Consider the following 26,210-nt stretch of genomic DNA (forward strand, 5'->3'; position numbering starts at 1 on the left):
TGACTCAGTTTGCAAAATGGTTGCCATGTAAGTGAGAAGTTGAGTTTGGATCTCTAGTACTCATATTAATAACAAAGATAATACAGTAATTCTAGTGCTGGAGAGGCAAAGACATGTGGCTTCCTGGACTCTGGCTAGCTAGCCTCATTTACTTGATGAGCTCTAGGTTCTGAGACTCTTTCAAAAAATTAAGTGGACAGTGATTGAAGAGGACATCCAACATCAACCTCTGGAGTGCGCGTGCACACACACATGCATGCGACTATTACTGGAGCGCTACTCTGAAATCATAGTTCATTTTTGTCCTTAGGCATGTGTTCTGGGAAAAGGATATCGTTGCTTCTGTTATTCAGTTATTTGCCCCATGCCTGCAAGGTTTCTGTGCTGTTTATTTTAGATAGTTCATTTTGACACTTAGATAAACAGAAGCCAAGCACATAAGCATACCCAGAATTAGTCCCTGAACTATGTTCTAGGGCAGAGATAAGATGCTTAGACTTCTCCAGTACAGATAAATATATTACAACTACTGGAGGAGAAGTGTTGTGAGACTTTTGGATTGTTTAGACATAGAATGGCAGTGAAGATTTTTTAAAAAAAAAATTGATAAACTGGGTGTTGTGGCTTATGCCTGCATTCAGGCTTAGAGCAGGAACTGTGATTTCAAGATCAGCCTGGGCTACAAAATATGTTCCAGGCCAGCCTGGGCTTCAAAGGGTTGCTGTCTTTCAGGGAAATTCACTTGAAATTATTCATAGTGAATTTAGCAGATGTTCAGAATGGTAATCATCTCTCTCATGTCTATATCTCGCCTTACTAAAACAGCTTCATTTTATTTTGCATTTTCTGAACCAGAGATCTTGTGCATTTTGTTCCTTAGTTTTTATCTGCCCACGAGTAAACTGTTGGTTATTACTGTAATGTTTGGCCTCCTAAATCTTCTCAGTATATAAATTGGCTATTTTTGAATTCTAAAAAAGTTTTGTAGAATTAATTTGAAAAATGTTTCTCTATAATTGTATATAATTTCTAGAATTTTAGATTTGTGGATGCCAGACTTTGGAGACAGAAAAGGTATAGATTCCTCTCAAAATGTTAACCCAAATAAGATGTTCTGTGGATAAACCCAAGATTGTTTTGATTTGTCTTTGTTGAAATCCTCCTTTTGTTCCTCCTTGTTTCAAGTCTTCCTCATGGAGTAAACTGTTCTCTGACTCCTGAGTTTCGAGGCTGGGTGCATGCCTGTTCATTAAGCTGCCAGTTACCACCAGGCGGTTCATTCCTGCATTTCCGCTTTCTCTACTTTTGGTTAGTTGTCAAATTTACCTGTATTTTCATAGATAGTGGTGACAGGCATGCATTGCTATTTATGTCTGTTAAGTAAATCGATAATCTATATATCATGAAAGATACAGCAGCATGTAGAATCTTTGCATTTTATGTCTATGTTTGGATGTGTTGCCCAATCTGGTCTTGAATTCTTGGGTTCAAGTCATCTGTTCTCAGCTTTCTGAGTAGCTGGGACCACAGACACCATCCATCCTATATGTATAGAATTTTTAAAAATTGACATAGTATTTGAGAATTGGTTGAAATTAAACAAAGGTTAAAAAAAAGTCTTATGTTCAAATTTTTTGGCGTTAAGAAAAAATTCCGGCCACAGGGTGGTGACACACCTCTAACTCTCGTGCTTAGGTGGCAGGGGCAGGCGGAGCTCTATCATTTAGGCCAGCCAGCAAAGCAAGCTTCAGGAAAGCCAAGGCTATACAGAGAAACCCAGTTTTGAAAAACCAAATAACAAAGAAAAGAAAGCAAATTGTTTAAGCAAGCGATAGTGATGCATGCCTTTAACCCAGCACTCGGGAGACCAGCACGTAGATCTCTGTGAGTTTGAGGCCAGCTTGGTATATGTGCTGATTTTAGAAACCGTACAGTTATAGAATAATTGCCATCTCCAGAAAAGAGAAAGAGGAATGAAAACAGTATTTGAAGTATAGTGTTATTTTCTTTACCTGAAAAAAAAGACCAGACTTTCACAATTAATTTTAAAAATAGCATTCAAAGTGAGGAGTTTCATTATGGCTTTTACTTTCAAGTTCTTTTTTATTGAAAAGATACCATTGAGTATCAAGAATATCAAGAGGTACAATAAGAGGGACTGGAGAGATGTCTCAGTGGTTAAGAGCACTGACTGCTCTTCCAGAGGTCCTGAGTTCAAATCCCAGCAACCCCACATGGTGGCTGACAGCCATCTGTAATGAGATCTGATGCCCTCTTCTGGTGTGTCTGAAGACAGCTACAGTGTACTCCTATATATATACATCTTTTCAAGATGTACAATTAAAAGAGAATATTACTTAGATACATGGCATGCTTGTTCATTTCTTTAAAAAGCTGAAGAGAAATATATATGCGTTTGTAGTTAGTTCATCCTTCTGAGTTGGAGAAAGGAACAGAAATTAACCTTTACATTTGAAAATCAAGTGACCATAATAATCTCTCTCTCTCTCTCTCTCTCTCTCTCTCTCTCTCTCTCTCTCTCTCACACACACACACACACACACACACACACACACACACACACACACACACACACACACAGAGTGATTTCAGGATGGAAATATGTGAGTTTTGAACAAGAAACAGAAGTTCATCTGATTGAGAATTAGAATTAACTAGACCTAGTACTTGCAATCCTGAGTTTGAAATTAACTTGTGCTACATAGTACATCCTTGTCCAAAAAAAGCGAATTTCCTTGTCTACCTAAAGAGCAGAGACTCCTTTACATCTTATTTATTTTATAAACATAATGCATATTTGGATTAGTTAAGAGTATTTTATTTTTCCTATATCTTTAAAAACCATTTACTTTTCATTTGTGTGTGTGCATACATGTATGCATGTATATGTTCAGAGGACAATTTACAGGATTTAGTTTTCTTCTTCCACAGTGTGGGTTCTAGAGATCAAACTCAGGTCATTAGGCTTGGTGACAGTTCGTTTACTTACTGAGCCATTTCACTGGCCCTTTTCCTGTATTTATCAAAGGTCAGAAGCCATAGCATAAATGTCTCTCTTCCTTAGTCATGTGTGGATGGGATGGTGTTTTGGAGAGAGTTCTTCACTGCAAAGCTATTTTGCATGCTGTATTTATCACCCCTCATTTGGCATAAGTAGGAGTTGAATTTTGTCAGGAGATTTTTCTTTCCTTTTTTTCTTTTTAAATCAGAAGGATTATATGTCTTATATTTAAAACATTTAAGTTGTTTAAGCTTCCATAACTCGAAAAGGTAGACATTTGAAGGTTGATTCTAGCTTTGCATGCTTGGGATAAATCTACCAATTACGTATCATTTTGAAATTCTCAACTATAGAATGGCCTTATAATTTTCTAGAATAAACAAGTCTGTTTTCAAAAACTCCAGGGATTTCTGTTTTTATACATTGCATCCCTTATAAAATTTTATAAGTGAATTCTTCCTCCTCCTTTTCCTTCTCCTTTGAGACAGGTGCTTACTATGTAGCCTCCATTGGCCTAGAGCTTTCTAAGTAGCCCAGGCTGACCTTGATCAGGGAGGTCTGCCTGCCTCTGCCTCCCAAAGCTGTAATAAAAGCCATGTGCCTGCCACAGAAGTCTTTGTTGTTGCTACAGTACACAAGGCTCTGCCTTCTGTCTTGCTGAGAGAGCCTTGGGATCACAGGCGAACTACTTCCAGATTTACATGGTTTCTGGGCAAACATGGCACCCGTGCTTGCAGGACCAACACTGAACTCATTGAGCCATCTCCCAGGTCAAGCTTTTCTTTTCTTTTTTTTTTAATTATTATTATTATTATTATTATTATTATTATTATTATTATTTTGAGACAGGTCCCATATAGCCCAAATTGTCCTGCATTCCCTCTGTAGACCAGTCTTCTGAAGACCGGTTCCATAGAACTCAGAAATTCATCTGTCTTTCCTCCGTTCAAGTGTTGGGATTAAAGGTGTGTGCCACCATTGCCCAGCTCTAATTCACTTGTTTTGGTTATATTCAGTTTCATCTATTTTCCTATGAGTGACATAACTTTCTTCTTCTTGGCTGTAAAAAGTTCTCTATGTTGGGTCTATAACTTAGCTCCTGTGAGTGTGCTTCAAAAATACTGATCTGCAAACATCCCTGTGATGTGTTGGCGTGCAGTCCTTGGCATAAATACTTAGTCGTGGTATAGCTGGGCTGTAACATGCACTACATCTGTTGTTGGATGTATGTATATTACAAACATCCATACTGATTTCCATAGTTGGCTTTACATTCCTAGAAGCAGTCTAAGGAAGAGATCTCATCAGCTTTTGTTTTTAAACAATAGCCTTTCGGTGAGATATAATCTAAATGTAGTTTGCATTTCTCTAATGGCTAGAGTGTTTCCACAACATTCCTTCGTCTAAAACTGTAGAATACTATTTGCAAAGGGTGTTTCGACCTGTTTACTTTCTGTTTGTATTTCAGTCCCTTCTCTCGGCTCATTACTTTAGCTGATATACCAAGCAGTGTATTGAGTGCGAATGGACAAGTGGGCTAGGTATGGGGGCACTTGCCTTTAATCCCAGCACTGGGAAGGCAGGAGGTGGAGTTCAAGGTTATCTATCCCCAAACTTAGAGGGGGTTCTAGTGAGATCCTGTCACATTAGGGAAAGGAGAGGGGAGGGGAGAGGAGAAAGAAAAAAGGAGAAAGTGGTCACTCAGACCTGCAAGATGGCCCAATGGATGTCAGCACTTCCCTCCAAGCTTGATGACCTGAGTTTGATCTCAGGACCCATATGATCTCACAGTGTTTTCTGATCTACACCCCCCACCCCACCCCCGTCTGTCTCTGTCTGTCTCCCAAGTTCAAGAAAAAAGTGAATGCCTTGTCTTGTTTTGATTGTAGTGGAAATGCTTTTGAGCCTTTACTGGTTAGTATAATTACTGTTGACTATAGGTTTGTCACATATATCTTTTATGAGATATATTTGTTGTGTTTCTAGTCTTTTCAGGGCTTTTGTGAAGGGATGTTGTATTGTCAAAACTTTTACATCAGTTGAGATGAAATTATAATTTTTCTGCTTGAGGCCATTGTTACTTAAATTGACTTACATATTTTGAACCATCCTTTCCTCTGCTATGAAGCCAACTTGATCATGGTGAATGATTTTTTTTTTCTGGTGTGTTCTATTTTATTGAAAATATTTGATCTATGCTTAGCGGAAAACTGATCAGTAATTTTATCTTTTTTGCTTTTAAATAAAAAGAGTTTGGTAGTGTTCCTTCATTTCCGTTCTGGGCAGTAGTTTGAGAAGCCTGAGAGGCCATTGCTGTGGAGTTACTAAGTTTTGGAGGAGTCGTGTTGCCTTGATTTTTCATGTTTCTCGTGTTTCTACATTAGGACTTCAACATCTGGGGCTAAGTCATTGGTTGGAATGTTTGTTGTGTATTCTATTTCCTTGTTCTTTCAGTGGAGCTGCTGGCAGTGTTCAGGAAGGAGCTGGGCTGTGTTTAGTCACGGTGTCATTTTCCTGTGCCGGACTGGTACTAAGCCTCAGTCCCTCTACTACCCCGGGGGAACACTGTCCATGGAAACAACGATCCTCTTTTATTCCAGTTTCAACTTTCACTTTATTCCTTCTCAGGTTGCCAGATGCCTTAGAACTCTTGTTTGAACTGCAAATTGATTTTCCTTTTCTTGGCTTTTAGCAGTCTCTGAAAACACTTCCCTTCTTTAGCGCACTGATCTTTCCTGAAAGATACAAAGGACTGTCAGAGTCTGCATTCTCATTTCGTGAGCAGCTACTATAGTTTTAAATAGAACCCTTATTCCCGATGTCCTTTCTTCTTAAAATGTGATATTTCTCCAAAGGATGGATGGATATATATATATATATATATATATATATATATATATATATTCCTTCATGTATATATTTATCTTTAGATGGTATTGGTATTTTCTAGAATTTAAAAGTAGTTTAAAATATATACATCAAGTCACATTTGTTTTTCATTGATTACTATCTGTGGTTTGGTTTGTCAGAATAAACTATATTATGAAAATTTGATAACCGCAATACTATATACCTACTTGTAAACATTCCGCTTACTTGACCTCGTACTTTGAAAGTGCTTCACATAGCAATAAATGTAGCAGGTCTATTTATGTAAACTGGGTGGACAGAGTCATTAAGCCTGTCATTCCTTTTCTGTGCTTCAATTATGTCCAGAAACATTAATTTAATAAATAATATGTATTGTAAAGTGTTCCTGAATCATACTATTCCAATTCTATACACGTCAAATAAAGAACTGATTCAGAAGGTCATAAGAAAGTATTGATTATGTTTAGTGATTATCTTTCCTACTCAGACATATTAGAAAAATCTATTTTAAAAAACCTAAATAAAGATCAGATGGTGCTTTTGATAACCTTTTACCTCCTTGGTACTTTCACAGTGCTGGTTAGTGTTTGTTAATCAGTGAGTCACGTGACAAATGCTTTATTGGAGTCAGCTAAATCACGTAGTATAGATGAAGAAACACAGGTCGGCATTAAACTAAGGAACAACTACCTTACTCCTTGAAGAGCTGCTGTACATTTTGTCCGGCTGTTTTAAGCAAAATAAAATCATTTTCTTTTTGCTCAGAATTCTTGGGCTTTTAGGATTTTTCTTTTCCTTTTTTAAGATTTATTATATATATGTTACACTCATACACACATACTGTAGCTGTCTTCAGACACACCAGAAGAGGGCATCAGATCTCATTGTGAGCCACCATGTGGTTGCTGGGATTTGAACTCAGGACCTCTGGAAGAGCAGTCAGTGCTCTTAACCACTGAACCATCTTTCTAGCCCGGATTTTTGTTTTTGACTGTTCACTTTTTAAGGCACGGTCTCTCTATATAGCCTGACTGGCCGGGAACTAGCTATGTAGACCAAGTTGGTTTGTAACTTAGAGATCTGCTTGCCTCTGCCTCCCAAGTGTTGGATTAAAGGCATCCAATATCATGCCTGGCCTCCTCTGTGTTGGTTTTAAAGGTTAGTTTAGAACATGGTATTTCTCTGTCTCTCTGTCTCTCTGTCTCTCTGTCTCTCTCTCTCTCTCTCTCTCTGTCTCTCTCTCTCTCGTTTGCTCTTCTGGAAGTCACTCTGTAGACCAGGTTGGCCTGGAACTTAACAGCTATCCACCAGCCTCTGCCTCCTTCCCTGTCCTTCTGCTGGAATTGAAGGTATATACCACCATGCCCTTGCAGAAGATGGTATTTCTTTTTTTGAACAGCAAAACATATTTAATAATAGAAAGAATGATAAGAATTATATGTGTAAAAGTCTGTCATCAGGGAATATACTTTCTTTAAATTCTTATTGCTTGGATATAAAAATTAATGTCCAAAGGGAATTGCTGGAGGGTGTGGATAAAAGGATGGTTCAGTAGTTAAATGCAAGTGTACTGCTCTTCTAGAGGACCCAAGTTCAGTTCACAGCAACCATGCCAGGCAGCTCACAGTCACCTTAACTCCTGCTACAGGAGCATCCAACGCCTCTGTGGGCACCTGAACTCATATGCACACACACGCTTAAAAAAATGAACATAAATCTTGAAACAGAAAATTTTTGGGTAAATGTAAAATTTAAAATTTATTCAACAATTAAATTTGAAGAATTTAGCAGGAAAATTTATAATCTTACTTAAATTAGATTATCATATATTATTAAATGAAATCTTAAAGATTATTTTAATCAGTAGTATTATCAAAGAAACATCAATTTATCATTGTGTTCTTTGCTCTGTTTTTCAGCTTCCCAGAATCAAGAACGGCTGTGTGCATTTAAAGACCCGTATCAACAAGACCTTGGGATTGGTGAGAGTCGAATCTCTCATGAAAATGGGACAATATTATGCTCCAAAGGGAGCACATGTTATGGTCTGTGGGAGAAATCAAAAGGGGACATCAATCTTGTGAAACAAGGCAAGTAATATTTTTTTAAAAAATTATTTACCTTTTTATTTTATGTGCATCGGTGTTTTGCTTGTATGTATCTCTGTGTGAGAGTCAGATCTTGGGAGTTACAGACACTTGTGAGCTGCCATATGGATGCTGGGATTTGAACCTGGGCCCTCTGGAAGAGCAGTGAGTGCTTCTAACAGCTGAGCCATCTCTCCAGTCCCCAAGTAACACCTTTTTTTTTTTTTTTTTTTTACTTAATTGCTTTGTGCTTTTGTGCTTTTTTTCTTTTGGGTGCTGAGAATCAAACACAGACCATTGCACATAGGCAAGCTCCCTGGCGCAGGGCTATATCTTTAGCATTGTTTTCATACAGTTGGAACTTATCTAGAAAGGACATGTAGGTGGATTGAAATCCTATCCAGTAAATAAGATAAACACATAAATATATCTATAATTCACCCACAAGCTCCAAATTCATAAAAGGAAGTTTACTTTTAGTGTATGTAGTTAGTTTGCTCATTTGCTTGCTTGGCTGAAATAGGGTCTCACTGTGTAGCCCGGCAGGCCTGGAGTTCACAGAGATCTGCCTTCTTCTGCTTCCCAAGTGCTGAGACTAAAGTCATGCTCCACTGTGCCTAGCCTTTTAGTGTGTTTTAATAATGTCTTTCTCTTTACAAGTTAATGTTTGTGAATGAAGTTTGTATAAAAACCCAAAAAACTATTTAGAAAAACCAAGGTCTACAACTCACTTTTCTTAAAAAAAAAAAAAAAAGTTTTGTGTTGATTCCCCCCCCTTGGGTACATTTTTCATGTATTTTAATATTTATATGAGTCCCAGTCTTCTTTTAAAATTAGAATAATGTTATATTATTCCAACCTCTTTTCCCCCATGTTATTGTAAATGCCCTCTGAAGACATGTGTACCTCAGCACTATATTTCACTGTGTATATGTATTACGGTTTACATAAACGCTTTGAACACTATGCTGTTTTAAGGTTTTCACTGAAATGCATATCCAGCAATGGAAACCTTCAAACATATATAAAAGTTGTGTCTGATTGCTTTTTTTTCTCTCTTTTGTTTTTTTTTTTTTTTTTGGTTCTTTTTTTCGGAGCTGGGGACCGAACCCAGGGCCTTGCGCTTCCTAGGTAAGCGCTCTACCACTGAGCTAACTCCCCAGCCCCTTTCTCATTTTTTTAAAAGTAGATTCTTTAATGTAGAATTAATAGATCATAAAAATATATGGTTATTTTAAAGGCTTTACATTAAAATTGCTATATTTTTCCAAAATTAACACACAAACTGATTACAGAATTGTAAGAGAGTGACTGTCACTGAATCTTTGTTACGATTCCATTAATTTTTTAATTGAGACGATTTAAATCTAAGTGCTCTTTCTTCAATAGTTCTCATAGTAATGGCGCAGCTAATGGTAATCGCTTTGTTGGCTGCCTTCCCCGTGAGATGTCTGTGGAACCCTTTACCATTTTCACTCAGTTTCTTTATGACTGTACTACTTAGTTTTATATGGCTGCTACAGTTACTTCATAATCTGTTGTTTTCCTTACTGTACTGTTTCCTAACTTGCTTTAATATTGATCTGTAGGGTGCTGGTCTCACATTGGTGATCCCCAAGAGTGCCACTATGAAGAATGTGTAGTAACTACCACCCCACCCTCAATTCAGAATGGAACATACCGTTTTTGCTGCTGTAGTACAGACTTATGTAACGTCAACTTCACTGAGAACTTCCCACCTCCTGATACAACACCACTCAGTAAGTATTAACAGGAATTTTTTTTTAATAATTCCTTGTTCTAGAAGTTTTGAAAACATAACGGATAAACATTCAAGGTTAGTAAAAATTTACCTAAAATCTCCAAAGTAATATACCAGCACCAGCAAAGCTTTGGTGTATTTATTATCAAGTAAGTCTGAATCAAGACATGATTTTCCCTTTGTTTGGCGTTATGATGTGTGCTTGTAATCCCAGAACTCCAGAGGCCAAAGCAGTAGGATTGTAAATTCAAGACAGTCTGAGCTAACTGGTAAGTTCTTACCCAGCCTGGACTACATAAAAGGACCATGTCTCAGCAAACAAAAAATTCAAAACCCTCTTTTTTTTTTTTTTTGGTTCTTTTTTTTTTTCGGAGCTGGGGACCGAACCCAGGGCCTTGCGCTTCCTAGGTAAGCGCTCTACCACTGAGCTAAATCCCCAGCCCCCTTCAAACCCTCTTAAGGAAGGGAATTTGGTGATAGCAAATGAGTGTGATGGTGCAAGCCTTTAATCCTGGCACTTGGGAGGTAGAGGCAGATGGATCTCTATGAGTTTGAAGCCAATGTGGTCTACATAGCAAGTTCTAGACCAGCCAGGACTACACAGTGAGACCCTGTCTGAAAATCAAAATAAAACAACCATAATAATTAGAGAGAGAGAGAGAGAGAGAGAGAGAGAGAGAGAGAGAGAGAGAGAGAGAGAAACTATAACTTAGTTTGGCTTGTGTCTATAGCCACACTCATTCTGGAGGCCAAGGAGGGAGGGTCACTTGAGGTCATATATTCAAGTCTAGTGTGGGAAATAAAGAGAAATCCTAATTCAAGAATCAGACAGCAGCCAGTATGATAACAAATGCCTTTTATTTAGCACTTGGAGGCAGAGGGAGGTGAATCTATATGAATTTGAGAATAGCTTGGTCTACATAGTAAGTTATAGGCCAGCCAGAGCTCCATGGTGAGGCCTTGTCTTAAATGAAAATTCAAAATCCAAAGTAAGACCCCCCCCCCCAAAAAAAAACAAACCACAAATAAACAAAAATCCCAACCAAACAAAATGAACATCATCAACAAAATCCTAGATTTTGATTTACATGGATATACATGTAACTGTTGGATAGAGTATAAGACCATGTAATTGAAACTTGAAATACATGATATTGATGTAGACTTAGGAACTCAAAAATATCCACAAATGCATTATATGTATTATATGTGTATATATGTAGTCATATAAAATGTATATGTGCATTTAAATATAAATTTAAAAATTTAAACACGCATACTGTGATAGCTTGAATGAGCACGGCCTCTATAGGCTTATATGCTGTTGCTTGGTTTCCTGTTGGTGGAACTGTATGGAAAGGATTAGAACATGTGACCTTGTTGGAGGAAATATGTCACTAGGGGTTTCAAAAGCCCACACCATTCCCAGTTGGTTTTCTTTGCCTAATGCTTGTGGATCACATGTAAGCTCTCAGGTACTGCTATAACCCCATGCCTGCCTGCCTGCCTCCATGTTACCTCCCATGATGGTCCCCAGTGAACTCTTTCTTTTCTAAGCTGCCTTGGTCATGGAGTCTTTTCACAGAGATAGAAAGTAACAGAGGTAGAAACTGGTACTAGGGAGTGGCACACATTGCCGTGACAGGCCTGCCTGTAAGTGCTACTTTTTGGAGAAATGTATGAGACTTTGGATTAGGGTAGTGGTTCAGTGCTGGAAGCATGGAAATACTAGTAGGAGCTTGGAAGACAGTAGTGCTGAGAGTAATGTGTGCTATGGAGGACCAACTCCACAGGTTTCAAAAGGGGATCAATATTAGCAACTAGGCCAGAAATATCTGTTCTTGTGATATTTTGGCAAAGAATGTAGCTGCTTTTTGTTCTTGTCCTAAGAATCTGTTCGAGGCTTTCTTTTGACTTTGTGGTAGTAGGACTCAAACTCTGGGCCTCAGGCATAATGAGAAGGCACTTCTTTTTTTTTTTAATTTTTTATTAGATATATTTCTTTACTTACATTTCAAATGGTATTCCATTTCCCAGTTTCCTGTCCATAGGCCCCCATCCCTTCTCCCTCCCCCATACGGGTATTCCCCCCTCCATCCCCCTTACTGCTCCCCACCCCCATATTCCCCTGCACTGGGGGTTCAACCTTGGCAGAACCAAGGGCTTCCCCATCCACTGGTGCCCCAACAAGGCTGTTCTCTGCTACCTATGCAGTTGGAGCCCAGGGTCAGCCCATGTATAGTCTTTCGGTAGTGATTTAGTCCCTGAAAGCTCTGGTTGGTTGACATTGTTGTTTTTATGGGGTTGCAAGCTCCTTTACCTCTTTGAATACTTCCTCTAATTCCCCCAAAGGGGGTCCTGTTCTCAGTTCAGTGGTTTGCTGCTAGCATTGACCTCTGTATTGGACATGCTCTGGATGTGTCTCTCAGGAGAGATCTATATCTGGTCCCTTTCAGCATGCATGTTTTAGCTTCATCAATCTTACCTAGTTTTGGTGGCTGAATATATATATATATATATGAGCCACATGTGGGGCAGGCTCTGAATGGCCGTTCAAGAAGGCACTTCTTTTTTTTTTTTTTTTTTTTTTTTTTTTGGTTCTTTTTTTCAGAGCTGGGGACCGAACCCAGGGCCTTGCGCTTCCTAGGCAAGCGCTCTACCACTGAGCTAAATCCCCAACCCCAAGAAGGCACTTCTAAGCTGAATTCCTACCTGTCTTGGTTAGGATTTCCATTGCTTAAAGAAACAGCATGACCAAGGCAACTCTTTTTTTTTTTTTTTTTGGTTCCTTTTTTCAGAGCTGGGGACTGAACCCAGGGCCTTGTGCTTCCTAGGCAAGTGCTCTACCACTGAGCTAAATCCCCAAGCCCCAAGGCAACTCTTATAAAGGACAACACTGGGTAGAGCTTCAAAGCCCACTGCCATGTGATGGATGCACTTCCTCCAACAAGCCACACCTCCAAACAGTACCACTTCCCATGGATCAAGCATATTCAAACCACCACCCCACCCACATACATACATTTCTTCTTTAACAAAAGAAAAAAAGGCAGAAGCATTTCAGTAGCAATAAACATGTATTATGCCCATATCTTAGTCTGTAATAGTGTTCTCTGCTAAAAGAAACTATTACTCCTTGAGAAGATATTTATTCCAGAACAAGAGCAAAGTAAGTCCAAGACTGAAATACTTTATGCTAGAAAGTGATCCACAAGAGCCATGATGCCCCTTATTGCCTCTGGCCTTGGGTGAGCTAGCTGGGGCAGCGCTGGAAAGTTTGCCCTCCTGATAGGAGTGTGGGTGAGCTGTTGGGCTGACAGCTCAGCTACCACCCAGGCCTAGATCCAGGGCTTAGAGTTGGCCACCCCAGTATCCACCCTGTCTGTGAGCTGCTGGAGTACGAAGGGGCCTGTTCTATAAACCCAAAGCAGTAACAACAGGGTATCTAAGGGGTGCTGGTGAGGATCCATTATTGATAGTGTAGCAGAAGCCAGAGACCTGACAGACTCATTGCAGTGAACATTTGCAGGTAAATCTGTGTGGATAAAAGGCATACTGTGGGACACACTGTGACAAGGATTTTTTTCTTTTGGGAGGCAGTTGCAAGTGCTGAAGGCGAATACAACGAAGGGACAGGGAGATGAGTGGATTGGGGCACATAATGTGAAATACAGAAAGTCAATTAAAAGTTAAAAAAAAATATGGAGCCAGTTCTACAGAACCCCTTCACAAACTAAAATTGGGGAAGTTAGACTTCAAGAATATCTAAGTATAATAGTGAATTTCCAACCATTTGAAGGAAGCAAAACTCATGAGTCAACTGTTAAGTGCTAACTGATAGATACAGGAGTGTTGGCATTGGTCAGGCATCATTCAGCTTCCATCACACAGGTCAGAGAGGAAGTATCAAAGACGACCATAAATCTGACAGCAGTTTCAGTGAGGAGCCAGGATATTTGTATGGTTTTAAAATGTCTCCAATTTAATTGTGAAGGGAAAATTAGTAATTGGGATTTGGGGCATAGCTCAGTGGTATAGATTATTTGCCTAGCTTTCGCTGATCCCTAGGTTCAATCCCTTGAATTATAATAAGAAGGAAGGGATAGGGAGAGGAGGGAAGACAGGAGAAACTAATTCATATGGGTATCTTAGTCACTGTTCTATTACAGTTCTTATAAAAGAAAGCTTTAATTTGGGGCTTACTTACAGTTTCAGAGGTTTAGTCCATTATCATCCTGTCAGGGCATTGAAGCAGAAGCTGAGAGCTACATCTTGATCATCCTAATTGACAAGCATCAGGAGAGGCAGACTGGGCTGGTGTGGGTTTTGGAAAGGTCAGAACCCATCCCCAGTGATTTACTTTCTTCAACAAGGCACATCTATATATGCTGATGGGGGCACCATTCTTATTCAGACTACCACAGTGGATGTGCTGGTAGATGCCTGTAATTCCACCACTAGGGAAGTTAAGGATGGAGAATCAGAATTTAGCCAGTTTGAGTTCAACTTGGCCCACAAAAGATCCTATTTCAGCCAAGTGGTGGTGACTCTGGCAGGAGGGGCATACCTTTAATCCAGCACTAGGGAGACAGAGGCACATCTCTAAGATTGAAGGCAGCCTCATCTATACAGTGAGTTCTAGGACAGACAGGGCTGTTATACAGAGAAAACCCTGTCTTGAAAAATCATTAATAATTAATTAATTAATCGTGATTATAAGTGGGGAATTGGAAATTACCTTGATCAAGTCATCAAAATTACCATATTAATGAATGTCAAATGAACATCGTGATACAAAGAAACGGATGCAGGATCGCTATATTATAGTACTGAATCAAGTCATGATAAAACACCAGATAAACTTCAAATTAGGAGCACTCTAGTTACAAAAGGGGTGGGGGAGTTATTTGTTTGTTTGTTTGTTTGTTTTTTAAAGATGTATTTATTTATTATATAAGTACACTGTCGCTGTCTTCAGACACACCAGAAGAGGGCATCAGATCCCATTACAGATGGCTGTGAGCCACCATGTGGTTGCTGGGAATTGAACTCAGGACCTCTGGAAGAACAGTCAGTGCTCTTAACCACTGAGCCGTCTCTCCAGCCCTGTTTGTTTGTTTTTAGTTTTTAGATTTATCTTACTTTTTGTATGAGTGTTTTGCATATATGTATGCATGAGCACCACATGCATGCCTGGACACTGAAGAGGTCAGAAGAACTGGAGTTAGGGATGGCTGCAAGCCGCCATGTAGGTGCTAAGAACTGACCCAGACCATCCACAAGAGCAGCAAGGGCTCTTAACTACTGAGCCAACTCTCTAGAATTGGGAGGGGTATATTTATAAATGTTAGTGCCGTACAAGACAAAGAGAAAATGGAAAAGATCTCATTTAAAGAAGGGATAAGGAGGTAAGGTGCTTGTTATGCAAATATGAAGGCCTGAGTTTGAAATCCCAGCATCAACATTAAAGCTGGAAGTGCATGTATTACCTCAAAGAGGGGAGGAAGGATATGGAGACAGGACTACTCTGGAGCTCACCAAATTAGTGAGCTTCAGGTTTATTGAAAAGATTGTCTCAAAAAGAAAGTAGAAAGTGAAAGAGGAAGACAGCTGATATTGAACTCTAGCTTCCACACAAAGCACACAAGCACAAATACAGCTATGTGCATACCACCCACACACAGACAAGCACACAATATATAACACATAAAAGCAAAATAAAGTAACCATTTTATGTTATTTTTATATTACATGTATATGTGTGTTTGTGTGTAAGAATGTGCATGTAAGTGCAGGTGTTGGGAGGCCAGAAGACCTGCTTCTGTAGAGTGTTGGGCTTAAAGACCTACACCACTCCGCCTGGTGATTTTGTAAATTCTTTTTTTTTTTTTTTTTTTTTTTTAAAGGAGAAGACTTTGAAGTTCAGGTTCTTTATTTCCTTTGTATACATTAGGCCATGAATTCGTATGGAATGGGCTCCAGCAGCTCAGGCTCCTTTCCGTTAGTCCTCACAAAGTGGGCTTCTCTGGGTGGCGCAGGCTGGCGCTTCAGCTGAACCCAGGTGCCCTTCTCTTTGGCTTCCTTTTTCTTCTGATCGTTCTCCTTCACCCGCTTCAGGAAGCTGTCTCTGCTCTTTGAGTGCTTGATGTGCTCAATCCGCACATTGATCCTCTTGGCCAGAATCTTGCCTTTAACTTGCTTGTTTACAATGATGCCCACGGCATGCTGGGTGACATTGTAGACTCTTCCGGTTTTGCCATGGTAACACTTATGGGGCATTCCTTTTTGAACAGTGCCCATTCCCTTGATGTCTACAATATCACCCTTCTTGTAGATTCGCATGTATGTGGCCAAAGGAACGACTCCATGTTTCCTAAAAGGTCTAGAGAACATATACCGAGTACCCCTCCTCTTTCCTTTTGTGTTCGTCATTTTGGCGAGTTACTGGAAGATGGCTGCCCCGGCGGAAAAAAAAGCGATTTTGTAAATTCTTATAGAATAATTCATAGGTTTTTAGAAAGCATAAGACAGCCACATAGCAATAAAATCTCTATAGACTATCAGTCCCTGTTTTTGTGGGCTGTTACTAAAAGATTTAAAAGAATGAATAGTCTACTGGTTGCTTTTGCTGAAACATAGAATCTTTTAAAATAATTAAGTACTAGCACTTATTAATAATATTGAAAAGGGCTATATGAACACTTATATTCTATTTACAATGTAGATTCTACTCTTACTGTAGATTACTGTCGTAGTTACGGTTTCTCTTGTTGTGAAGAGACACCAACACTAAACCCAGCTTGAGCATCTAAGACCTCAGAGGCTCCCCCTCTGCACCCCCAGTCATACACTTTTTCTAGCAAGGCCACATGTCCTAATAGTGCAACTCCCTATGGGTCTATGGGGTCCATTTTCATTCAGACCACAATTACCAGCTAATTCTAGTTGACAAGGACTTTTCATCTCTGTTCAAAAAATGAGAAAATAAAAACATCATTGCTTTTCTTTTTCCAGTTTTGGCAATTGAAGCATAGTTACTTATTGCATCTCCCAGGGAGGTTAATTACTACCATTAAAAAATAAAAGAATTTTGGAGCTGGAAAGATGGCTCAGTGGTTAAGAACAGTGGCTGCACTGCCAGAGGTCCTGAGTTCAATTCCCAGCACCCACATGGTGGCTCACACCCACATGGTGGCTCACAGCCATCTGGAATGGGATCAGGTGCCCTCTTCTGGTGAGTCTGAAGACAGTGACAGTGTACTCGTATGCATGAAATAAATTTTAAAAATAAAAATTCTTAAAAAACAAAAGAATTTTGTAATTAGAAATCTAAGCTAATTATTTTTTCTGTAATTCATAGTAGTTGAAGTCTGCAGTAAAAATTCCGTTTAGTCAGGGCAATGTTACCAGATAGTTTTTGAAGATAAAACTGGCTAGAGATGAGGGCTAAGGGTTCATAGTTATTTACTACCTATGCTCCCTGTACCTCAATTTTCACTTTCTCCTTTTGCTAGTATGTTTTATAGTTTTGGAACAGAATTGCTTGCTTTCATTTTTTGGGAACCTTAAAAAATACTAAGTAGTTGGGGCTGGGGCAGCAGTCTAGCACTCACAGGTGGCTCACAGCCCACTATGACTCCAGCTGGATCCATGCCTCCTTCAGGCCTCAGCATGAACGTAGTACACATACATCATACAGGCGAATACCCATACACCAAAATAAAAATAAATAGATTTAAATTTAAAAAGATGATGTTGGGCAGTGGTGGCACACACCTTTAATCTCGGTACTGGGGAGGCAGAGGCGGGAGGATGTTTGAGTTCCTGGTCAGCCTGATCACAGCATAAGTTCCAAGACAGCCAGGACTAGGCAGAGAAACCCTGAGTTGGCAAAGGGGAAACACACACACACACACACACACACACACACACACACACACACACACACACACACACAGTATTCTATACCTACTTAATATACAATTTACAGTAGACTTAGGTTCAGACAAAATTGTCAAATTAAGAAAAGTTAAGCTCTTTTCTTCCCTTTGAGGTCTTATTTTCTGAAGAAGGAAATAAAACTTTTCTTCTTCATTCAACTTTCTCTTTTGCATAGCGTCCGAGTCTGACACTGTTAACTTTTCCAAGGCACTGTCCTTTCCTCACTCATTAACAGTCCTATTACTAGCATGATTTCCCCTTGGTCTTAAGACAGTAGTTGTAGATATCTATTTAATGGGGTTTTAATCATAAAATACTTGTATTGAACTTTAAAATAGTAAAGAATCCTATCCTATATGCGATGAATGGTGATTAAACTTGTTTACTTTATCTAGGAGGCTAGAGTTATTATTCTGAACAGTCTGTTCAGTATACCCCGTAAGATAAGCACTTAGTGATTTAATAGGGGCCGGGAGGCAGCTGAGAACATCTTCCAGCACTTGGGATGTGGCAGGCACTCTTCTTTTACACTCTCTGTATACTAAAGTTTTAATGTAACCCGTTCAGAAACATGAAATCGTTTCTACCATCTTCTTAGTCCACATCGAGGACACTGAGGCTTAGATATGTAACAGTCACATACCTGATGTTATAGAGTAACAAATGGTAGAGACAAGTATACAAACAATGGGCCCATTTATATTTTGTTATGAGCTAAATTAGGGAATAGATTCTATTTTGAAAATAATCGTTTCCTAAAATTCAGGAACCCTGCCACGATTTTCACTGTAACTGTATATCCCTAAGAATTCTGTTTTCTATATTATTTAATATTTTCTTAAAATTATCTAATTAATTAAAAGTTTTATATATTTATGCTTATGCGTTTGAATGCTGTGCCTATATGCATGTATGTGTATCACACGCCTATTTGATGCCCTGGGACTGGAGTTATGGATGGTTATGAGCCACCATGTGGGTGCTGGGAACTGAACCAAGTTCTTTCCAAGAGCAGCCAGTGTTCTTAATCATAGAGCCTCTTTCTAGTCACCTACATATATTTTAAATGCTTATCATTGTTGTGAATGAAAAGAAAATATTATAAAAGTAACTTTAAAGTTTATTTAAAAATAAATAAAACAAAAGCTGTATACCCATACACATAAATAAAATATATTAATTAGCTAGATATTGTTGTTTTAAAGGTTGAAGCTGGCATTTTCTGTGTTAAAAGAAAAAACAATTAGCTAATGTTTGAGAGGTAATAGATAAACTACTATCAAGTTGAGATTTTTCTCTCAATTAGAGAAAAAAAATATTCATCAGGATGGGCGTAGTGGCATATACCTTCAATTCCAGTACTCGGGAGACAGAGACAGGCAGATCTTTTGTGAGTTTGGAGCCAGCCTGGTCTACAGAGCAAGCTCTACAACAGCCAGGGCTACTCAGAGAAACCCTGTTTCAAAAATCAAAAAAAAAAAAAAAAAAAAAAAAAAAAAAAAAAAAAAAGAAAGAAAGAAAAGAAAAGGGAAAGAAGGAAAAAAAAATCATTAATATGGTCCATGCAGCACTGAAAACCAAAAGTCTTGTCACTCAGAAAGGTAAACTGTGTTATTTTGAGGTCTCTTATAGTCATAGGCTTTACTCTGCTTAATAAGAAAATCAGTTTGTGGGTTGGAGAGATGGCTCAGTGGTTAAGAGCACATCCTGCTTTCCCAGAAGGCCCAGATCGGGTTCCCAGCTTTCACATGGGTCAGGTGACAACTGCCTGTAGCTGTAGCTCCAGGAGAGCCAATGCCTCTGACCTCCAGGGCATTTGCACTCATTTACACATAGACAGACACACATGAACACAATTTTAAGAAGAAAGTCAGTTTTTAAGCGATTGAATTTCTATCTATAGTATTTATTTGTTATACTTTTAAGAAATTTTCATATATTTGTAAATTCACAATTTGAAAGAAGTACATAATTATTAGAAATTTTGGAAACTTATTATAGAACATTTTCTTGATAAGATATCTAGAATTGCTATAATTAGCCTCCCTAATTATTTATATAAACAAGATAATTAAGTCAGTAGAAAAGTACGAAGAAAACTGTTCGTATATATTTAATTCCTTAATTAAACCTAATTCATTCTATTGAACTTTGGCAGTTCTTTTTTGAGTGTCAGGATATAAATGTAGAATTCTTTTATTTTTTCACTTACATTATTCATTACTTTGAAGTTGGGCCAGACAATGAGAAACAAGATTGAATTGCATCTAAACCCAGGTTTAGGAAATAACATTATAATTTTATTCTGTGTTGTTAAGATTAGAAATTATAATTTCTAGCATCTGGCAACAGATGTTTTTATCTCACACCAAGCTAGGAAAGAAAACTTACAGTCGCGAAGCCAGTACTGGCATGGGGCCACAAGTAGTCTCTGACTTCATTTTTTAGTGTTTCTCTAAGAGCATTAAATAGAAAATGGGAAGTAAGAATGGCTCAGGATGCTTGTTAAGAGCCAAAACAAGACACATTTTATACTTATTAAAAGGAGAAAGAGCAAAAAATATGTGCACATTTTAGGAAAATAATTATTTTGAATTAATTAGGAATGGGACTGGAGAGATATCTCAGCAGTTAAAAACACTGGCTGTTTGTTCTTCTAGAAGTTCTAAGTTCAATTCCCAGCAACCAAATGGCTGTCTTCAACCATCTATATAATGGGACTCTCTTGGCTTTCTCGTAGTGAGAATTTTGGTTTCTTTAAAAACACAAAAATGTTATAAGAATGTGTTTTTGTCTTAATCCCAGGTGTGGGATATGGGGCTGCTTCAGATTGTCCACAGCAGCTGACTATGATCTGCTTCTCGTGTGGTTGTGCCAGCTGCATATAGGTTCTGTGAGTGCATGACTTTTGGAATTCTAAGGACTCTTCAGAGGGTATATAAATGCTTGTGCCCTGAGAGGCAGGGTTGTTGTTGATTGGTTGCAGTTTGTTAAATAGTTGTGCACAAAGAAGAAACAAGAAGAAATCAGATATCCTGATGGCGAAGATCAAACCTGCCCCCAAGGAACTCAATGCTCGTAATCAAGTAAAATCAAGATGAAAAAGCAGGTCATTCAGTCCAACATACAATGGCACAGGGTGCACTCACCATTCCAAAAGGGAGGAAAGGGAGACTAGTGAGGAAACACTGGACCAAAAGCAAGACTGAAAACCAGCAGAGAAACTCCAAACTCTAAATCTCCTCGTCTGATGTCAAAGTGCTCTTCAGATCTCAACCTGTTTCATCTTTGTTGACCGCAGCACACTTCTCTCCTGGGCTGGCCCCACTCCCTGTTAGCAGCTCTCCTTGGCAGGCATCCCACAGCTCTGGCATCTCCAACATCTTGGGGTCTCCAAAGCAATCCAGGCTTCACCTTCACAGCTTCACCAAGTGGCCTCTCTTGGCCTCCATGTAGGGACATCTCTACCACATGCCTGGCCTCAGTGGCTTTCCTTAGTTGTGGAGAGAGATTCCATAACCTTTGTTCAGTCTTTGACTCTAAAGCCAGAACCATGTGACCAAAGCCGCTAAGTTCTGCTGCTCTCTGGGGCTGGAACATGACCCCCTTCTTCAAATACATTTTTGCCCACTTTCTGATTTTGATTTCCTTCACTGCCTAAGCTTGGTTGTTCTAGAGCTTACTCTATAGACCAGACTGGCCTTGAAATTCCCCATGCCTCTCCTACTTGAGTGCTTGAACTAAAGGCGTGTACTCCACACCTGGCCCTAAGCTTTTCTTTAATTCCTTTTCACAAATTGGAAGCTTAGCTGGGTGGGGTCTTTTCCTGAGGTCACTCCCTTTATTCCATTTAGCATCATCTTTTTCTTTAATCTCCTCATCTCCTTGAACACAGGACTTAGCTCCATTCTATTTCCTGGTGCCCCCTATCTCCTCAAACTATAGATTTTGTCTGTTTTTCCTCGATCCACTTGCTCCTCTTAATTATAGATCTGCATAAGCATGGCCACCAACAACCAAGCAACACAGTCAGTACTAGGCTGTCTGGACATTTTCTCTGCCAAAGCTGTTAATCCATAATTTTTCAATTTAGCATTGTCAGGCAGATCTTTTTTGGACAAGGGCAGAAAATAACCTCATTGTTTTCCAAAATGTCACAAGATTGGTCTCTTTGCCACACACTAATATTACTTTCCTCTGGCACCTTTTGGGCCTTTTGCTTTTATTCAAGTGACAATTTTATATAGCGGGCCCCCACAGTTCAGATCACCTCAGCACCATTGTCGTTCACACTTCTATTAGGGTGGCCCAGGAAGCTCCACTTACAGTAGTCACAGGCTCAGAAATCTACTTAAAGGGAAGATGGCTCAGCAGTAACCTTTCATTTACCACTTCACTGAAGCTCCTAGTTTAGAAAATAATAATAAAAATACATTGATGTTTATATCACACAAACCATTTTCTGTTTCTGAGCCATAGATAACCTGCTCCACTCTATAGTGGAGACATTGAGACATGGGCAAAGGTAGTGAAAAATGGATTTTTACTCTTCAGTTTTGTGTCACTATATGAAAATTTATGAGACTGGATAATTATAATCAACAGAAATGTATCTGGCTGACAATGTGAAAATCTGAAAATAAGTCTGTCCTATGTTAGAAAACAGAAGAAAGCAAGAGAACATTAGAGTGAGCGTGGAAGGATCAAACTCAGCCTTTTTATAGGAAACAAATGCCTGTGACTGTATTAACTTATTCCTAGAGGTAAAATTCTCATGGCTTGGGGCTGGGGATTTAGCTTAGTGGTAGAGCGCTTACCTAGGAAGCGCAAGGCCCTGGGTTCAGTCCCCAGCTCCGAAAAAAAGAACCAAAAAAAAAAAAAATTCTCATGGCTTGGCACCCTTTAAATGTCCCACCTTTGCAGTGGATATTAAGTGCTACTCTATGATCACAAGAGGTCACGTTCAAACCATGGCAACACTCAGTAAAATGTGATACAGGTGAGTAGATTTCAACTGCTGATGGTACAAATGTATCTGCACATAGTTTTGCAAGTTTTCAATGTTTTATATCATTGGAAATGAATCACACTATATAAAATTGTCACTTGAATAAAAGCAAAAGGCCCATACACGATTAGCTATATGGCTTCAGTGCATTCTTGTGTGATTAGTGAGCTTATATCTGCTAATTTAAAAAGACACACACTCAGCAATGAACAACATGTACTGGAGAATGTCTTATGTAATAGTAAATAAGGGAGATAAGTTCATGGGAGATAAGTTTAAGTTGTCTGCCAAGTACAAATGCCATAGGTTACTAGGAAACATAAGAATATATCCTTTTGAGGCTGGAGAGATGGCTCAGCAGTTAAGAGCACTAGATATTTTTTCAGAGGTCCCAAGTTCAAGTCTTGGCACCCACATGGTAGCTCACAACTGTTTGAAGCTCCAGCTCCTGGAGATCTGACACCCTCACACAGACATATGCAGGCAAAACACCAGTGTACATAAAATAAAAATAAGTCATTAAAAGTATATATCTTTCAGAGTTTTATTTAAAGCCACACTTTTGTGAATGTGTATATTTTGGGTTTGGTGGCACATATCTTTAATCCCAGCACTCAAAAGGCAGAGGCAGGAAAATATCTGTCAATTTGAGGGTTTTGCACAGTGAGTACATAGGCTTTGTCTCAGAGAGAGAGAGAGAGAGAGAGAGAGAGAGAGAGAGAGAGAGAGAGAGAGAGAGAGAGAGAGAACACAGCTCTGAGGCCACAAGTCTGAAGCCACAGTGTCAAAAGTGACAACAAATTACTGATGGGGAACATTAGTTACTTGGACATGAATAACACAAGTCTTACCTTACTCCATTTTCCATTCTCAAACGTGATAGTGTAGACTGGCTAGCTTATAAAGTTTATGACTCACAGCTTTGGTCTGTGTTCAGAGGGTCACATCTTAGGATGGCTTTCTTGGAATCTTTTTTTTTTTTTTTTTCTCGGAGCTGGGGACCGAACCCAGGGCCTTGCGCTTCCTAGGCAAACGCTCTACCACTGAGCTAAATCCCCAACCCCTTAGGATGGCTTTCTTGCTGGCAGAGTCCTTGGGCTGGGTAGGCAGGAGATGAGAGCTTGTAAAAGACTTAACCCAAGGTTATACAGCAGACCTACTCCTCAGATGTCTCTTTAACTCCTCTGATTCATTAATTACTTTAATGATTTTAATTACATTCATGAAAGCAGAGCCTTAACAACTCTTAAAGATTTTATCAGCTCCTATCTCCTAATGATATCTCGTAGTGGAAAATAAATTATTGTTGTTTTTTGTTTAGGGTTTGTTTGTTTTAAGACTCTTTAGAGTCTCACTATGTAGCACTGGCTAGCCTGGAGCTTTCTGTATAGACCAGGCTGGTCTCAAACTTACAATGATCTATCTGCCTCTGCCTCCCAACTACTGGGATTTAAGACATGTGCACCATGCTTGGTTATAGAGATTAAATTTTAACATAAAATTTGGAGGTGATAAATCACAGTCAAACCACAGAAATTCTCCCATGTTAACATAATCAGAATCTTTTGGAGCAATTTTAAAACAAACTGCTGACTTCACCCAGTTTTTTGATTTGCCTCCTAGGGAGTGGTGATGGTCTTCCAAGGACGGGGCACACTTGGAAGACCATTGGAATAGAGAAAACATTTAGCTAGATCTCTCACGGAGTTAGCTTCCAAAGCCTCATCATAGAACAAGACCACCAAGAAAGTTAATGTATGGATAAAGAAAGTAAGTCAACATGCAGTCACATTACCATACCCACGAAGCCGGCTATACTTTATACCTGTAAAGTGTTTCCTGTAAAATCTTTCTGTACTTAAGAGGTATGTAATCAACACAGGCCTCTGCTGATACAATATTTGCTAGGTAAGGAAAAAAAGATCTCCCAAAGATATGTGGACCCTTTAGTGTCATCTACAAGACAGTTTAGAAAATACAGGATTTTTGCACTCCAGCCTTAGTGCACCAGGAGGGCACAGTCTGAATTATCTCAGTATCATATGTCCCCATCCTGCCATGCCACTGTCCTTCAGCTTCCTGACCTTTCTGTGCTGGTGCCTTCCTTCAGCAACATATGTGTGTGTGTGTGTGTGTGTGTGTGTGTGTGTGTGTGTGTGTGTGTGTGTGTGTGCGCTTTCAGATCTGGACTCTAGTGATAATTCTTTCTAATCACTTACAGAAACATCCTTAGGATGTTGTCATGGACTTCCCATTTTCCCATTTTCCCAGCTCATACTTCACCTCATGTGTATGATTCTAGGTCAGTAAGTACCCTTACCAGGAGAAACAGCTTCAAATATTTGAGAAAAATTTCTCAAGAATTTTTATGTAACTTGTAAGGAAATAAATCAGCCCTCTTAACTGTTCTACTTAGTATATATTACACTAGCATGAACTAATACAGCTGCCTAAATATTTGACAGTCTAAGAACCCAAGATATTAAAACAGTTATATTTTCTAAAATAAGTTTTGTTATTCATTAAAAAATTATTTCACGGGGTTGGGGATTTAGCTCAGTGGTAGAGCGCTTGCCTAGCAAGCACAAGGCCCTGGGTTCGGTCCCCAGCTCCGAAAAAAAGAAAAAGAAAAAAAATTATTTCATGGTAATAAATGGGAAATGATTAGCTATGGGACACAGGACAGAATACTGGAATGGCTTTCAAGTATTAAAATTGTTTAATAATGTCATAGAAACACAGTCCATGTGATTATAGGTTCTGGGGGACAAATAATTCAGATCATCGCAGATATTTCCTAGAGTATGATTGTTATTATTCATTCTGTGATGGCTCCAATTCATTAATGTGCTTCATGATTAACAATTCTTTGAAAATGTTGTAATACATTGCACATTATTCTTTCTTTAATCCACACAGTGAAAAGAAAAACCCAGAGAATAAATCCCAAACTCAAGAGTTCTTTTTCTGAGAATTGGTCCTTTGTCCTATTAGTCTGGGGTTTATTAGAATGGTTTATAGGCTCTGGTCTGAGTAGTCCTTTACTTTAATGAATGCAGAAAAGCAAAGAATCTAGCTGTTGTTCAGTCCACAAGATCTGGATGTCTCAGCAAAGTCTACCTGGTGCTAGTGTCCCAGAGAATTTCTAGAGAGCTGATAGTCTTCAGTCTACATTGGAATCCCAAAGAAGTGAGTTCTAATCCCAGCAACAGGATAGACGAATTTGCCAGTGGCGATGAGGGCGAGCAGGCCACAAGCTTTGAACAGCTTTCTTCTTCCGTGTCCTTTTAAGTGAGCTAGCACCAGAAGTTATGGCCTAGATTTAGGTGGACCTTCCCACTCAAAAAATCCAATCAAGACAATTCCTCACAGCTGTGCACAGCTGCTTGCGTTCTGATTAATTCCAGATGTAGGCTAATTGACAACAAACATTAGCTATTATTTACCTTAGTGTACATGCCTGTCATTTGAAGTGATTAGAGACAAAATTACTCATTTCAATATTGTTACACCAGTAGA

At 39.0% G+C, this 26,210-nt stretch overlaps 2 protein-coding genes across 8 annotated transcripts in view; one reads left to right on the top strand and one right to left on the bottom strand.

Moving 5' to 3' along the window:
* Bmpr2 (bone morphogenetic protein receptor type 2) overlaps positions 1-26,210 on the top strand; it is a 115,614-nt gene that overhangs the window by 43,174 nt on the left and 46,230 nt on the right. For all 7 annotated transcript variants that reach the window (XM_087564564.1, XM_087564560.1, XM_087564561.1 and 4 more), the window contains 2 exon segments: positions 7,813-7,983; positions 9,570-9,740. In XM_087564564.1, the coding sequence (XP_087420690.1) occupies positions 7,813-7,983; positions 9,570-9,740 (342 nt within the window).
* On the bottom strand, positions 15,652-16,213 carry LOC134480579 (large ribosomal subunit protein eL21-like). The gene has a single exon (XM_087568998.1). It carries the CDS (start codon positions 16,172-16,174, stop codon positions 15,692-15,694), a length of 483 nt encoding a protein of 160 aa, XP_087425124.1. The 5' UTR covers positions 16,175-16,213; the 3' UTR covers positions 15,652-15,691.

This window comes from Rattus norvegicus, chromosome 9, assembly GCF_021556685.1.
Source record: "Rattus norvegicus strain SHRSP/BbbUtx chromosome 9, alternate assembly SHRSP_T2T, whole genome shotgun sequence".
NCBI classification, from domain to species: Eukaryota; Metazoa; Chordata; class Mammalia; order Rodentia; family Muridae; genus Rattus; species Rattus norvegicus.